General features: G+C 41.2%; 2 protein-coding genes across 2 annotated transcripts in view; one reads left to right on the forward strand and one right to left on the reverse strand.

Moving 5' to 3' along the window:
* Positions 1 to 2002: 2002 nt before the first annotated feature.
* On the reverse strand, positions 2003 to 5452 carry LOC308086409 (uncharacterized protein; the record flags this gene model as incomplete). Its single annotated transcript, XM_080429930.1, has 4 exons — positions 4653 to 5452; positions 4273 to 4432; positions 3059 to 3252; positions 2003 to 2461 (listed from the first exon to the last, which is right to left on the reverse strand). The coding sequence occupies exons 1-4, from the start codon at positions 4986 to 4988 to the stop codon at positions 2003 to 2005; spliced, it is 1149 nt and encodes a 382-aa protein (XP_080286056.1). The 5' UTR covers positions 4989 to 5452.
* Positions 5453 to 6149: 697 nt separating this feature from the next.
* Positions 6150 to 17224, forward strand: part of LOC308086410 (uncharacterized protein) — a gene marked incomplete at its 3' end in the record, with an annotated part of 38032 nt that continues 26957 nt past the window's right edge. The window contains exons 1-3 of the mRNA XM_080429931.1: positions 6150 to 6203; positions 14657 to 14800; positions 15325 to 15461. Coding sequence (XP_080286057.1) covers positions 14692 to 14800; positions 15325 to 15461 — 246 coding nt within the window. The 5' untranslated portion in view covers positions 6150 to 6203; positions 14657 to 14691. The remainder of the gene's footprint in view (positions 6204 to 14656; positions 14801 to 15324; positions 15462 to 17224) is intronic.

Raw genomic sequence — 17224 nt, forward strand, 5'->3', positions numbered from 1 at the left:
GTCCAAATAAACATCTAAATAATAACTATGGTCAATTCAATCATTTTATACTTTCAATATTTGTTCATAGTGCAAATAGAAATAGTAGATATCAATACAATTATAGGGCTCGTTTTTCACAGACCTCTTTGCTTATTTCTCTCGCAAAACCTGGCAACCCCACTAGTTGCCTCCCACAACTTTTCACATGTTCACCATTCAGAGATTATTTGTGGAAGAACGTCCTGGTACGAACTGATTAAACCCAGTTTATAACCTGTTTATAACCTGATTATAACCTGTTTATAACCTGTTTATAACCTGTTTATAACCTGATTATAACCTGTTTATAACCTAGAACACATCCCTAAAGGAACGGATTAAAACCTGGAGACTTCATTCACTTTATCAGGTAAATGTTGTATCTTCTCGTTGTTTTCAGTTGTGTGTGTGTGTGTGTGTGTGTGTGTGTGTGTGTGTGTGTGTGTGTGTGTGTGTGTGTGTGTGTGTGTGTGTGTGTGTGTGTGTGTGTGTGTGTGTGTGTGTGTGTGCCGTTAACCGTTGATAAGCTAACCAGTTAGCATAGCATTAGATGCTACAGCGGTCCTAACGGTGCTCTGCTGGCCGTTATTCTGACCTTATGAGTCCTTTATGAGGGAAATGTCCCGTTAGACCCGTTAGACACGTTCCCATCGTTCCGACGGTTCATTGATACGAACATGACTACAGTGACGTCACCCGTTCCCAGTGGTGGAAAGTCACTTTGAAATAGTTACTTTAAATGAATACATTATTTAACTTAGCCTTAGATCAAGACTATCGTAGATGTATTTGATCGATTTTGACATTTTACTTAATAGCGTTGCAAACGTGCAGCGCTTTAATAACGTTCATTTATATATATGCATATATCAATGAACACACACACACACACACACACACACACACACACACACACACACACACACACACACACACACACACCATCAGCTGTCACATTCCCTCAGAAAGCACTGACTGCAGTCAGTGCTTTCTGAGGGAATGTGACAGCTGATGGTGTGCTGTGTGTGTGTGTGTGTGTGTGTGTGTGCGTGTGTGTGTGTGTGTGTGTGTGGGGTGCAGAGGGCTTGTAATGATGATAGCACTTTCCCCGTGACGACGGCTCTAATAATAATAATAGAGTGATTGCAAAGCACTATTATATTAATTTTGATAATGTCTAATAAACAATGTTGTTGCCTTATCAATGCATGCGCTCATTACGCACACATAACGCGTGCGTCTGTCTGCTGACTGCTGGTGTGTGAGACACGCACGGCACACTCACACTTTCCTAGGAGAGTGGAGTAAAGTTTGCGGGGTGGGGGCGGCTCGATGTGTGTGCGCGCACGCACGCTCACTTTCCTAGGGTGGGGGCGGCTCGGTGTGTGCGCGCACGTGTGCGTGCGTGCGTTATTGTGTTTGCCAGATGTGTCGCATTTTGGTTTGTCTGACACGCTACTCTTTCTTTGCACTCTGTGGTTATTGGTCTCTATTTTGTCTACTTTGGTTATTTGATGCTTTCATGCCGATATGAAGCTTTGTAGTGTTTTCTGTTGCATATGGAAACTGACTTTATGATCGGAGGAGACAGACAGACAGACAGACAGACAAACTCACGCCCGACTCTGTGTTTTTGACAGCTTGATTGTAAACGAGTACTAGTAGTTAATATGAAAAATAGAACATATAGATGCTCAATCTTTCTTTCGTTTAGGGTGTTTTTGTAACCCCAAGAGGACACATATGGAACCGATGAGAGGGGAGGTAGGGAGGAGGGATGGAGAGGAGCGGGCGGGGGGCCGGGTGGTCTGGGGAATGGACCCTGGGGACTTTGGCTTTGGGGCCCGTGGTCGTTCGGCGACCTGGTCGCACCGAAACCCCAAAAGATGGTGCGGTATTTTAACGGATGAGTGCGATGTGGGCTTGGAGGAGGTCGTGGGAGTTGGAGCGGATGTCCGTGTGGTATGCTTGCGATGACCACCTACCCAGGATTTGTATGATGTGTTCGGGTCTTACTGTGCTTGAGGGTGTAGATGAGGGTGGATCGGGCTGAGTATGGTAGGTCAGACAGACAGGGGTGGCGAGCTGAGTCGAACCTAGTGTTGGTGGAGGTGAATTCTGAGCAGCGGAGGAATCCGTAGAACGCCAGGAGGAATAGGGACTCGAGTGTGGAATCTGTGAGTGGGTCTGAGCGACCGGAACGGAGGACGGTGATGCAGTCGGCGAGGATGTTGTCTGTGAGGGGTTGACGGCTAGGAGGGTGGTGAGGCTCGTGGCGTTTAATGCCTTTAAGCAGCAGTGAGACGTGCGGGTGTGAGTGAAAGGGGTGAGCGGCGCCGGTGAGGAGTTTGACGATGAAATTGATGCCGGCTATGTAAACTCGGATGGTGGATGAGTGCATGGACCGGGAGTAGTGGCAGTGGCTGATGTGTGGCCAGGTCTAGTGACGGGAAGTGCAGGGCGAAGGTGGCATGAAACAGCTGGAAGTTGTTCCAGGCAGTCCAGTAGGTGGACAGTGAGGATGGGGCGAGAGACTGGAGGATGGCTTGTTGTGTGTGGAGGATGAGATGGCCGAGCGGGTGATTCAGGGGAAGGTCATGTGTGAATATGGAGGTACCGGAGTGGGATGGGAGTCTGCTTCTGGAGCCAAGTGACTGAATTTCTGCAAGAGAGAACGAGAGAGTGAGTCAGCGATGGTATGTACCATAATTACACAAAGAGTTGTTACATTCATCCACATGCATTAAGCCCGTTTGAGGACCCTAGACAGTCAGATAGTGATGATGGCTATGATAATGCTAAACCAGTGACCAAATGGACCCTTATGAGTTCATGTTTGAGTTAGGGTCAATTTGGAATCTCCTGAAAGAAAGCTGGGGGTTCCTGGACCCCACTTTTAACTCTGCACCAAAGATAGTCGATCTACAAACTCATAACATGTTGTGTTGCAAAGCATTGTGAGCTTGTAGATTGGATATTTTTTGTCACTAATGAATATTGCACACTACACGCATAAATCTCATTCTGAAATACTTACATGTCTCTTGCTTTGGAGGGATCGCAGGCGTGTTGGTCTTGCCCTTGATGTGACTGTGGACACAGCTCCAATCAGTGGAAGTCCATATTTCTCCCTTCTGAAGTTTGCCAGTCTCAGCAGATCCCTGTTCTTCACTCTATGATGAGTGTACAGAACACTTTCATGCCTGCGCCCATGAACTGTAGTTTTGTCCTCTGAAAACAAGAGTGAATCCAAACATTTTAGAAGATAGTCATTGGCTTTAACCCATTTAGACTGGAACCCATTTAGACTGGAAAAGCATCTTGTGTCATTTTAGATTTGTTTGGCTATTCAAAAATAGCATATACAAGCTCATAGCGTGGCACTCTGTGCCGTGCTATGAGCTTGTAGATCTGCTATTTTTGGGGATGAAAATGTGTGTTTTAAAGCGAACATGTCTAATTCAGATCTGTGCTTCTGGAGGGTCCCTGGAACAACATATTTTGAGCTGGGGGTCCGCGGCCAAATGCATATCATTTTGGGGGTCCTTGACATGGAAAGGTTGCAGCACCACTGATATAGCAACATACTGTTAGGATTTAGAAAACATTTTTAGATATGTATTTGGCTCCGGACCCCCATCTCGAAATGTTTTGTTCTAGGGACCCCCCAGAAGCAAAGCAAAGATTTGAGTTACAAATGTTCGCTTTTTAAAAAAAGCAATTCTTCCAAAAAATAGCAGATCTACAAGCTCATAGTGCAGCACTTGCCGCGCAATGAGCTTGTAGATCTGCTATTTTTGAATAGCCAAAGAAATCCCCAAATTACACAGATGTGTCCCCGGTCTTAATGGGTTAAATGAATCAGTATTCTTGCAATTAATATGCCATTGTCTGACTCTGCCAAATAAGACTATAGTTTGGGTCATCTGTCAGCTCTCTCATTCATATATATATAGCTCTCTCATTATATATATATATATATATATATATATATATATATATATATATATATATATATATATATATATATATATATATATATGCCAAATAAGACTATAGTTTGGGTCGTCGGTCAGCTCTTTCATATATATATATATATATCTGCCAAATAAGACTATAGTTTGGGTCATCTGTCAGCTCTTTCATATATATATATATATATATCTGCCAAATAAGACTATAGTTTGGGTCATCTGTCAGCTCTCTCATATATATATATATGAACTGATTAAATTAGTGTACTTCATTTACCTATGCACTTGGCCAACCAAATCTCATCTTCAGTATCCACCATAGTTTTGGGACCTGCACCTCTGGCTCTTTTTTTGAACCGCTGATCATCTGCAATTTGAGCTGCCTTCCTCTTCACAGCTTGTCTGAAGCACTGCTTTGTGTACGGTGTCTCCTTCAACTATACATGAAAACACCACAAGTTTAATACAGAATTTGTGCACATAAAAATTGAGCCAGCCTTCACCACTTAAGCCCTATATACACTTTGTTGTATGATGAACAGAGAATAGCTGATCTAACAGCTCACAATGTGTTTGTAGATCTATTTAAAACATACAATAAAAAATTGTTTGTAGTTGCACAAAGGATTGTGATTAACAGTATACAGATTATGTTACCTTTAATTTATTGACATGCTCCAGTGACTCCTGCAGAGAGGATCTCTCTGTCTCCAAATCGCCAACTCTTTCTGGGGGCCATCTCCCTGCAACAGCTTGTATTTTCTCTGTGGCAGCGTCTACTCTAGTCTTCAGACTCTTGATGCGGTCAGCAAGCCTCTGGTTGACCGAAACCTCCGCCTCAGATTTGCAGGCCTCCCACGCCTCCAGTCGTTGTTCAAGGTCTCTCAACGGCTTGGCAGCTCTGGTGGAACACATGCCAAATTGTGTGTCCCTTTTACCCGCAGATACTGAGCGTAGGGCTTTGGAAACATTTCTGTCATACTCATTGACCATGGAGTCAATGGTACGATGTACGAGTTCAGCAGTGACTTCCTCTCCATATTCTTCGTGCTGTTCTTCATCCTCCTCAACCAGGTGAAGAAAAATGCTCTCCAGTGCAACACTCCCATCGTTTAAAATGATGAATTGTTGTCCCGATTTCCCTCTGTATATTAAAACAGGGATGCCGGATGTCTCGTCTATGAGACTATCCCGAAAATAGCGTCGTTTTGGTCGACCATTGAAAAAAGCACAGAACAGCTCGAAGCCAAAGTCAAAATCAACACACCCACAGGGTAGCAATTCCAGGAGTACTTGTTTAACTCCTCTGAGTTTGCTGTCGTTTGTTCTCCTCTCTATTGAATTTTCAATTTTGATGAGACTTTCCTCAGCAGAGAGAGTCTGCAGCGAAACTCTTAAATTTCTGTGTAGATAGCTTTTCTTACAGACATTTGTTCTCCCGCTGTTGTGCGACGACATACTTGATGTTCTGTTTACACCAACCAGACCGACAGAGAAGCTGTCCACAACGAGCTGAAATGGTGTCTTCACCAAAAAGAGCGTCACTGATTGGCCAAATATTGAACACGCCCACTGTCTGGATAGGCCAAGCACAATGATTGACACATAGGGGGAACAATGGAAAACGGTGTTGTTAGGAAGTACCATTGAGGAAAAAACGGAGGGGTAGATGATGTTGTGTTGATAACAGTTCTCCTGAATTCAGAAAAACTAATTTTTTTTTTTTATAAAAACCCGGACTATTTTATTAATTCAAAATTGCATGACCCTCCCTTGGACTCAAAGTAAAATTAGTTGACCCTCCCTCGGACTAAATTTAAAATGGCATGACCCTCCCCTATTTTCCTCCATACCCCCCATTTCCTAAATTTCGACTCGTCCCTTAGAATGTTTAAAAAAAACATCAAAATATTCCACATTTTATTTCAAGTTATTTTTTGAAAATATCAGATCTACATTCTTGTGAGCTTGTGATTATGAGCTTGTAGATCAGCTATTTTCAATGTATACAGTATAGGTCAAAGTGCTCATAACGGCCTCGTTGCTTCTTTTGGGCTTGTTTTCCTACTCCTAGACCTAGTTGCTTATTTCTCTCACACAATCTGGCAACACTCTGTGTGTATAGTTTAGTCTTGTTTTCCTCGTCGCTTCAAGCGGATTAAAAGCTGGAGACTCTCCGTGACGTCATTGGTTGTTAGAGTTTATCAGGTAAAGTTCATGTTGTATCTTCTTGTTGTTTTCACTACAGAATGTGTGTTTGTGTTGAGAATGTTACTGCGTCACATATTAACCCACACCGTGGATAAGGACAATAAGCTAAGCAGTTAGCATAGTGTGCTAGCATAGCTGCTACAGCAGTCCTAGCAGATCAAATGTGTGTTGTTGGAATGTGTTGTTGAATTCATGGTCATTGTAGGAGGTTTTACAATAACATGACTGTTGTCAAACAAGTCCATGTTTTACTGAATGAACTGAATAGCAAGGGTAGCCACTAGCCATGGATCACACGACGCTCGTCCGTCCAGAGCGTCATGGTGGATCTTCAACCTGCTTTTTGCTCTTTCTCCATTTACATTTACAGCCCGTACATCTACATAAACGTTCAGATTTCAATGTTAAAGTGCTGACCTCATGGCCACGGATGTTACAATTTACATCGGGTGGGTCTTAGTACCTTTATCTTCCGTATTGTTCAATAAAAAGCATTTTAATTCCCATCTGTGGCCATTTTCTCCGAATTTTCTCAATAGGGATCGGGCGAAAGGCGTGGCCAGGCCCAGAAGGACTAGTCCCGGTGGCCATCTTGGATGATCACTATAACAACATAGTCCTGTAGCAGAGGCCCTCAGATTTTGTGTGAGAACTCCTCTACTTTCCCTCATTTAGAAAAAAAACATACATTTATGTCAAATAAGCTGTTACTGCATAGCCTAAGATGCTATTAAACAATAACCAGTGGTTGTATGGAGAGATCTAGTACAGTTTTATTGCAAATGAGACTTCTTTAGACATACCCCTAATCACAGTATTCCATTTGTGTAATGCTTCTCTGTATTGAGGCCTGCAATTCTCCACACTATGAAACATGAAACTATGAAACACACACAGCAATCATGTGTGAGTGTGATTGAATATGGTGCTGTACTTTGCTCACATACATAATTGCCTCAACATTGCCTGAAATGTTGCCCCAAAATCACAATAATAGATATTCAGGGAGGGTTAAACAATGCCAACTGAGAAGGAATTTGACTTTTAATTTGATTTGGACTTTTATTTGGTATATATAAAGTACAAAAAGTAGTTTTTTTTAGTATTAGGTGTAAAAGTTTACCAAAGTTTGTCAACAAGCATAGGACTACAGAGTGATGTAGCAGAGCATCACACTGGTCATGTAAGATGGCGTCGAAAGTGGGCGGAGTTATCGGTGACTCGTCACTGTGCCCGATCCCTATAGGCTTTAAACTACGTGACCCTATCGGTTGGGAGGTGTATTGCACCCGGATATATTATAACTCGGTGAGAAAATGGCCGCCGATCGGATTAAGATGCTTTTTATTGAACCATACGGAAGATACAGGTATGATTGAGGTAGGCCTAAGCACTTGAAATCTGAACGTTTATGTAGATGTACGGGCTGTAAATGGAGAAAGTGCAAACACCAGGTTGATGTTTCATCATGACTGTCATGATATGACAGTCATGTTTCAGGGCTAGGGTAGCTACTAGGCCTAGAATAAAGCAAGATGACATGAGAGGGTGAGCTTTACCGTGATTATTGGCACACCAGTGATTGATTGATTGAATACTTTATTAAACAGTTTGCAAAATAAAAGCACAGGAAAGTACAGTTCAATACAAGGTCTGCTAAGAGGATTTTAAAACTTGTTTCCATTGGGGTCCTGTGTACTCAATTCATCAAAACATTTAATGACAGACACATATACAACTATACTATGCAAAATCTTCATATAAACGAGTAGTAATCAAAAAGAAAAACATGTACATTAAACAGTTGGGGGGGGGGGGGGGGCGTCAGGAATGAGGTGGAGCCAAGTTCCGCAAGGAAAGAGAATGAACCAGAAGGAAAGATTTATATTTTCTTCAAAAATTAAGCTTTTTAGCTTTTATTCAATGTAAATTAAGTAGTTAATAGTAAAAATGTACATCAGTGAATCATTCTCTGACACTGCTTCTGTTTCTGCTCCAGATATTGTTCTAATTTCCAACAGCGACATGATGGAAAATAACCTCTGTGTGTTGTTGGAATGTGTTGTGGAACTCATGGTCATTGTAGAAGATTTTACAATAACATGACTGTTGTGACCTCATTATTAGGACCTACATCTAACACATACATTTATTAACATGAGCTGAATGCTAACAGTAGATGGGGATGCTAACCTTCCTGTTAACAATACAACTAAAGCTATTACAACCACTCTTTATTTACTTACTTATTTTAACCACATTAATCCCTGTGTCTCTGTACTGGGGTGAACATTCAGTGAAAATAGCCGATCTACAAGCTTGTAAACAAGTCCATGTTTGCAATGAACTGAATAGCAGGGGTAGCCATTAGGCCTGGAATGGTTGATATCCCATACAATGGTTCTATTCTAATACAATACACACAACTTCAACATTTCACAGAGAGAAAATATAAAAATTTGGGTTCATGTTCTCTAGATATGAACTCTCCACATCAGATCAGTGGGCAAGGTTCAAAACCGGAGACAATATATTACTTTAAATAAGATATGATGTGAACTAATTGAATATAACATAATGAAATGCTGTATTTCCATTATTTGACATAATGTGTTTATGTTACAGCCTGTGTCATGTGTCATTTTCTTTTAAAATGACACATGCACATTGTGACTGATAATGCTGCTATATCTGAATTATGCTTGTTATAAATGTATGTTAACATTGTATATTATATGTGACAGAGAATGACATTTCTGTGTCTTACTGTAATAGCTACAGTATTTATATGGTACTCAGGGCTTGACATTAACTTTTTGAGGCAAGTAAATGTCCCATTCACACTAAAGTTACTTGTCCGTGTAAAAATGAGCTTATATGGATGAGAATGAATACGTTTAATCATAGGACCATTAGTATGATTGGTTGTTAAAAGAAACTATGATGTGGCCATTTGTGTTTAAAAAATATATATATATATATATGTTTAGGGAAGGCCGATGGCCATTTAAAAACATATTTAGAGCTGACCCAAATAGTTTGTAGCTTTGAAGCTTTGTTCGATGGCATGGGATTTGAACGTGAAAAAATTAATTGGACGATTAGTGTTTTTCCGTAACTTTTTTTTTTTCTTCAGAATGGCCGATCTACAAGCACACAACACATTGCAGTATGACATTACATTACAGTCATTTAGCAGACGCTTTTATCCAAAGCGACTTACAATACAGTAAGTGCATTCAACATAGGTAGGGAAGGGAACTACTAATCACCAGAAGTCATAAGTAAATTCTCTTCTAAAACGAGCAACTAAGAGTATACCTAGCTCTAAGGTAAAAGTGCAATATATCAGCTACCTACTTTCTTAAACAGATGAGACAAATAGGAAAATCAAATGAGCAAGAGCTAAAACAAATAAGTGTATCGAATGAACAAGATCCAATAAAACAAGAGCTCGTACAACTAGTTAACAAGTAGGCAAGGCAAAGAGGAAGGATAGTGTTTCCTGAAGAGGTAGGTTTTCAGCCTGCTGCAAAAGATGGGCAGTGACTCTGCTGTCCTGACATCAGTGGGGAGTTCATTCCACCACTGTGGGGCCAGAACAGAAAAAAGCAGTGACCGTGTAGATCGGCCAGAAGGACCACTGAGCGACGAGGCAACTACAACAATGAGTAGACTTCTCCATTACCTTGCATAACCGAGAGAGTGCAGAGTTAACTTGTCCGACGGACAACTAAGATTTTAATCTGCTTGTCCTTAATATTTAATTGTCAGGAGAAGCAGACAACCGTTAATATCGAGCCCTGTAATAGCATGTAGCGTGTAGTTAACTCATTGACACAACGGTGTGGGCCGTCGCTGTTATTCCAGCGCTTTAAGTGCGATCTCACTGCTTGTCAGAACGTATATTATTTCAACCATTTAAGTTCAGGAACGATCTGAGCCGCGGAGCCAGCTACGGAGAGAAAGTCTTTCTCTCTGTGAAAGAGAATGTGTGTGTGTGTGTGTGTGTGTGTGTGTGTGTGTGTAAATAAATATTCAGAAGCCTTTTGACAAATGTAAATGACAACAATAAAAAAAACGGACGTGCTCATTAGACATTAGGCTTAGCTATAGGCAATATGGCCAATGTAATGAGATATACCATGTTAGATTTACTTTGGAATTATTGTATAACTTAGAAATTCCAATTATATTATCTAAATAGGCTATGAAGTGGAACAGAAAAAATAGATGAACATGTGATTGAATGGAATCAGTGTAGAGGGTCCTCATCTGGAGATGTTTGATACCTCAGTCTCTTTGAAGAGATGGATGGATGAGGGACAGAGTCAGGACACTACATTTTAAATCCTGGCCCCAGAATATTAGGCCGTGTCGTGACCCTCCAAAAAGTGCCTAGAAAATGAATTTCGTTCCCACGTCTTGGATCTACTTTTTCAATGCATTTTTGCATAGACAATACCCTTGTGGACTTTGGGTTAAAATACCTCCGCACAAAATCCTGCAGTATTTTTTCACAAGCCAGAAATGTGTGAATAACCAAAATTAAAAAAACGTGTGCTGCTATTTTTGCTTGTAAAATATTGAAAACTGATTTTGGCAACACAAAATCTTTCTCAAATGTCATAAATACATGTACCTAACATCTGAAACAAGTATTGGTGCCTTAGTGTACTCATGTTTGAATTTTGATCATGAAATGTAGAAAGAAAACGCTTCTACTGAAGTGATTGGTGCCCAGCACAATGAAACATACACATAGTACATTTAGCTAAAAGCTTATATTTCATACATAGAAAATGTCACAACCTACTGTGTACTGAAAGGTAGGAGAAAAAAAGCAGCACTCCTTGGCCCAAAATGGCTGAAAATCAGCCCCCTAGATTGGAATAATGCCAAAAATGGACTAGAGTAAAATAAATACACTAAAACTCCAAATTATTACAACATATGGTATGAAATATTTATTAAAATACAGTGTGTCACAGCATGTGTCATTTGTACATCAACCCTCCCACAGAACACAGATCAGGCCTTCTGTGTCACTCACAGGTATGAACAGAGAAATGTTGGTTGACAGTGCAACGGCAGCAAAATAGTATACAAATATGACAAAATATGAAAGTGCAGACTGCATCTCCTGTGGATGACCACTGATCACACCATTGATGGATTTGGGGCACCAACTTGACTCAATGAGTATGTCTTGCAGCCCTGCATCACCAAACCTTTTTCCTACAATACCTAGGAAGGACATGTATGTATGTTCAGAGATGTTGCACTTGGTAGGGCAGTGAAAAACCAGCTGGGGGAAATCAGGGGTCAACCTCCGCTTCAATTTATCCTGCCTGCAACATAAAATGTTAGGGAAAGATGAGCACAAGTGTATAAATAAAGATGTATTAACAATGATCGCCAATTTAGTTTAAATATACTCTCATAGACGTTTTTGTGATGGAATACATCTATAATATACTTTTCAGCATAAAGGTTTTTGTTTTGTTTCCCAGAACTGTCAAAGACACATAGTATTTGAGTTACCTGTAGTTTGAAGCATCAAGATCCTCATGCTTCTTCACTGTGTTTACGAACATCCTTCGTAGCTGGTTTATTTTCAGCACCTCTTGGTCAACTACAAGCCATGGCGGATGACTCTCACAGAAGATCTTGTAGCGGTCAGCGAAGGGTGGTTCATTTACACACACACACACACACACACACACACACACACACACACACACACACACACACACACACACACACACACACACACACACACACACACACATTTTAACCATTTATTTATGTTCACATAAAGGAGAAACATACAGGGACACAAATATTATAGGTGCAGTAAGGTTACATTCACATAATCCTGGCATATGTCTTCACGATACAATAAACATGTTACTCAGTACTCTAAGGGTATAAGTAACACCGTCTCCGCCATATATGGCGGCTGCCAATTACAGCACAATACTTTGCCAACCTTTTTACCTCCTTTTTGGGCATCCAAAGTTTTTGAAACCCTCTAACAGCCAGTATGTGGGTATGTCCTATAGGCTGCCAAATATAAAAACAAATAGTCTGCACCTAATAGCCCAGCTCTGAGATGGTATTTTAGGAGTGGTTGGTATTTAATGACCTTTGTCATAAAGGCTTCCTCCAGGCTAGAGTCAAAGGTGCAGGCTATCTAATACAGACACTTCCCTGGACTCTTTATCAATCACAACATCTGGTGTATTAGCTGTTAACGATGTAAAGATGTCTGAGTTATCACAGAGATGGAACATGGATGAAATGACACAAAAATGTTTAAAATACAGTAATAGCACCCATACAATCATAAAATAACAAATCAATATTTGACAGTCCAATATTGACATGCATGTTTTGTTTACAATCTCTTACTTGGCCATATTGCCAATTAGCTTATGGGCTTTATCAGCACTGGTGAGATGCAGTGGTGGACATTCACTTGAGTACTGTACGTTTTTTTAGTACCTGTACTTTCAGTGGTGTAAAGTAACAAAGTACATCTACTCAAGTAGGCTACTGTACTCAAGTAGAATTTTGAGGTAGTTTTACTTTCACAACGTGACGTGTTGTGAGCTTGTAGATATGCTATTTTCAATTGATTTTTTTCATGTGATAACATAAAAAAATATTTCAGTCTCATGTTCAAATGTGTCTCCCCCCCAAATAAATCTATTGAAAATAGCAGATCTACAAGCTCACAACGTGTTGTGATGTGTTGTGAGCTTGTAGATCTACTATTTTCAATGCTTTTATCTGATAACACAATAAATTATTTCAGTCTCATGTTAAAATGTGAGCCCCCCCTCCGTGTGTGTGTGTGTGTGTGTGTGTGTGTGTGTGTGTGTGTGTGTGTGTGTGTGTGTGTGTGTGTGTGTGTGTGTGTGTGTGTGTGTGTGTGTGTGTGTGTGTGTGTGTGTGTGTGTGTGTGTGTGTGTGTGTGTGTGTGTGTGTGTGTTACCTGCTGACGTTTCTGTTTGAGAGAGTTGATCCTTCTGCCGTTTTCCTCACATTAATCACATTAATGTATTTTTGTCAAAACGCTGGTAGAATGTTGCGTGAAATCCAGCGTCCTCAGGACGAAACATTCTGAAACATTCAACCAGGTGTTTGCACTTTCTCGGCCCGTACATCTACATAAACGTTTATATTTCAGATTTAAAATGCTTACCCATGGCCATGGATGTTACAATTATGTACGGGCCCAGAGAAGTACCTGTATCTTCCGTATTGTTCAATAAAAAGCCTGTTAATCCGATCGGTGGCCATTTTCACCATATCCTTTCAACCACGCGACCCTATCGGATGGGAGGTGTATTGCACTCTGATACATTATAAATCTATGAGGAAATGGCCACCGATCGGTTAAGAATACTCTTTATTGAACAATACGGAATGTACGGGTATTTCTGCGGGACCATACAGAATTGTAACATCAATGGCCATGCGGTAAGCACTTTATATTTGAAATCTGAACGTTTATGTAGATGTACATAAACAACAGTAAATGTAAAAGTGCAAACACCTGGTTGAAGTTCGGTCGGGACAGACGACCGTCGTGTATCCATGGCTTGTTGTACATGTATCCCATCTTGTCCGTGTAAATTCCTGAACCTCTTCTTTCTGGACAGACATAAGATTCATATAGCATCGTTTCGAGTCCTTTTGACGTGCTTTTGAAGGATATTTTCTTTGTTTTGATTTATTTTCTTCGGACGTTACCGTTGCTATGGCTGTTGTTGCAGGAAATGATGAGGCGGAAGAGGCGACTCCATTGGTTGTAACGGGAATCACGTGCCAAAAACCGCACCACCCCTTTGAAAGTATTACTGCGCTGCTAAGAATATAGTACCGACTTTTAAACTCTAATTATAAAAATACTGCGCCAAATCAGATGTCGGTAAAAAAAATTCTTACTTACTACCAATAGATCTTTTTTAAGAAGCAGAGATTATTTAGGTCCACTTGATGGGAACGAAACTGAAGGAAAAGGAACTAGACAATACGGCCTATATTACATAAAGTCCCAGTGGTCTACCATGCATTGTTAAGGCTACTTTGTATGATATTTGTAAACCACATTGTTATATTAAAGTTTGTATTAATTATGTAAAATAAATAAATACATGATTACATATGGGTGCTCCTAATGTGTTCTGGTGCTCCTTACTTTTTTAATTGGTAGCAGCAGTTCTGCCAAGTAAAAAAGTTAAATTTGAGCCCTGTCTGTGACAAATTCTTTAGAAGTGAGTCTTTTGGAAAGTCTTTTAAAAGTATCATGAAAGTCTTCTAAATGTGATGTTGGTTGAACATAAAACCAACACTGTATTGTTGAAGCTCGTCAGTGATCTTCTCTGTGGTATGTAAGGTTGATGAATGAAAACTAAATGTTTTTTATTCTATTTCCACAGAGCACCACAGGGAGAGATCTACGCTATCAAGAGAGATGGCCTCCAAAAGATCATTAACATGGTCAGAGGAACAGAGAGAGATGGACCAGGGACATGGACTGTTTGATGCAATGCTGCAACCTGTAGTAAAGTTGTACAGGATAGGTATGTACTGTTTTATTTACTGTATGTTTCAACTGACTACTACAGAGAGAAGTCTGTATTTACAGAATCATATGTTTATAGTAGCCGATGCACAAGCTACGCGCTATACAGTATTTTGAGGACGGATCTCCTTAATGTTGCTTAAAGTTTTTAATAACCAACAGAAAAGGGTTGCAAAGTAAGCAGTGTTATTGTATTAACACATTGACTGTCAGGTATTAATTTATCAATTCATCATCCTTGCCAACAAAATAGATGGGCACTCAACGCTTCTGTTAAAGGTTAGGGAAGTCGGGAAAGCTACTAAAATCTACACTTAATGTACACTCACTTATCATCGCTCCAAGTGGCTTGGGGAGCCTCCTCTCTACTCACTCTGTGCTCCCCCTAAAGCAAATGAACATTTGTTATGTGAACCATTTCTGATTCGTGCTGGAGTGCTGAGGAGGCAGACGTTGAGGAATTGGAAATTGGCTATTGAGTTGTTCTCCCCTGATGTTCTCCCTCCTCTTTCCTCCTTCTAGACCTCACTCTACTTCCTGTGTGTAAAGAAGAGGTTTCCCTTGAACAGCAGAAGAGGAGCCCCAGTCTGGTCCAGGTGAAACTAGAACCTCCACAGATTAAAGAGGAACAGCAGGAGAGGAGCCCCAGTCTGGTCCAGGTGAAACTAGAACCGCCAAAGACTAAAGAGGAACAGGAGGAGATGCTTCTAAGCTCAGGGGAGGCTGGAGGGTCATTGATGACATTATTGGTAGTGCAAAGCGAAGATGATGATGAAAACAGAGAGACAGATTCTCAAGCCAGCACCTCAACTGAACACATGACAATACAAGCATCACAACCAACTAGCAATGACCAGCTCATCTCTTCACACTGTTCTGAATCTGATACTGATGACAGTGATAACTGGGAGAACAGGGATTATAAGTCAGTTGTAAACATACTGGAATCACAAAAGATGCAACATGTGGAAGGACAAAGATTGTCTTTGAGAAACAAGCTGTCCCAGAACCCGAAATCATTAAAGCAAAAGCCATCCAAGAGGAGTCAAACAGGAAAGAAACAATTTAGTTGTGATCAGTGTGGGACAATGTTCATTAGAAAAGATCATCTCAAAGTTCACCAGAGAATACATACAGGAGAGAAGCCTTATCACTGTGACCAGTGTGGGGAACAGTTCAGCCAGAGCAGTAGTCTCAAACAGCATCGGACAATTCATACAGGAGAGAAGCCCTACCACTGTGACCAGTGTGGGAAAAAGTTCAGCCAGAGCCGTAGTCTCAAACTTCACCAGATAATTCATACAGGAGAGAAGCCCTACCACTGTGACCAGTGTGGGAAAAAGTTCAGCCGGAGCAGTCATCTCAAAAGTCACCAGATAATTCATACAGGAGAGAAGCCCTACCACTGTGACCAGTGTGGGGAACGGTTCAGCCGGAGCAGTACTCTCAAACAGCACCAGAGAATTCATACAGGAGAGAAGCCCTACCACTGTGACCAGTGTGGGGAATGGTTCAGCCAGAGCAGTACTCTCAAACAGCACCAGAGAATTCATACAGGAGAGAAGCCTTACCACTGTGACCAGTGTGGGGAACGGTTCAGCCAGAGCAGTCTTCTCAAACATCACCAGATAATTCATACAGGAGAGAAGCCCTACCACTGTGACCAGTGTGGGGAACGGTTCAGCCGGAGCAGTACTCTCAAAATTCACCAGAGAATTCATACAGGAGAGAAGCCCTACCACTGTGACCAGTGTGGGGAATGGTTCAGCCAGAGCAGTACTCTCAAACAGCACCAGAGAATTCATACAGGAGAGAAGCCTTACCACTGTGACCAGTGTGGGGAACGGTTCAGCCAGAGCAGTCATCTCAAACTTCACCAGATAACTCATACAGGAGAGAAGCCCTTCCACTGTGACCAGTGTGGTAAAGGGTTCAGCCAGGGCAGTCATCTCAAACGTCACCAGAGAACTCATACAGGAGAGAAGCCCTACCACTGTGACCAGTGTGGGGAACGGTTCAGCCAGAGCAGTAATCTCAAAGATCACCAGATAATTCATACGGGAGAGAAGCCCTACCACTGTGACCAGTGTGGGGAACGGTTCAGCCAGAGCAGTCATCTCAAAAGTCACCAGATAAGTCATACAGGAGAGAAGCCCTACCACTGTCACCAGTGTAGGAAAGCGTACGGACATCAGAGTACCTTAAATAAACACATTCAAACAATTCACACTGAATTGAAGCCTTTCAGCTGCGAATAGTGCGAGGGTTTTAACCGACATGGTTTAAAGTCTCATCAGCACATCTATAGTGGATTTGCTGTTCTCAGCTTTCATTGCCAGGTATTAATTAATTATTTCATTCGCCACTGCCAGCGGTTTTACCTTATTTTGGCAGTGAAGAGTTGGATTTGAGATGACTAGTA

Source organism: Gymnoscopelus braueri (genome assembly GCF_963280865.1).
Source record: "Gymnoscopelus braueri genome assembly, chromosome: 6".
Taxonomy (NCBI): Eukaryota; Metazoa; Chordata; class Actinopteri; order Myctophiformes; family Myctophidae; genus Gymnoscopelus; species Gymnoscopelus braueri.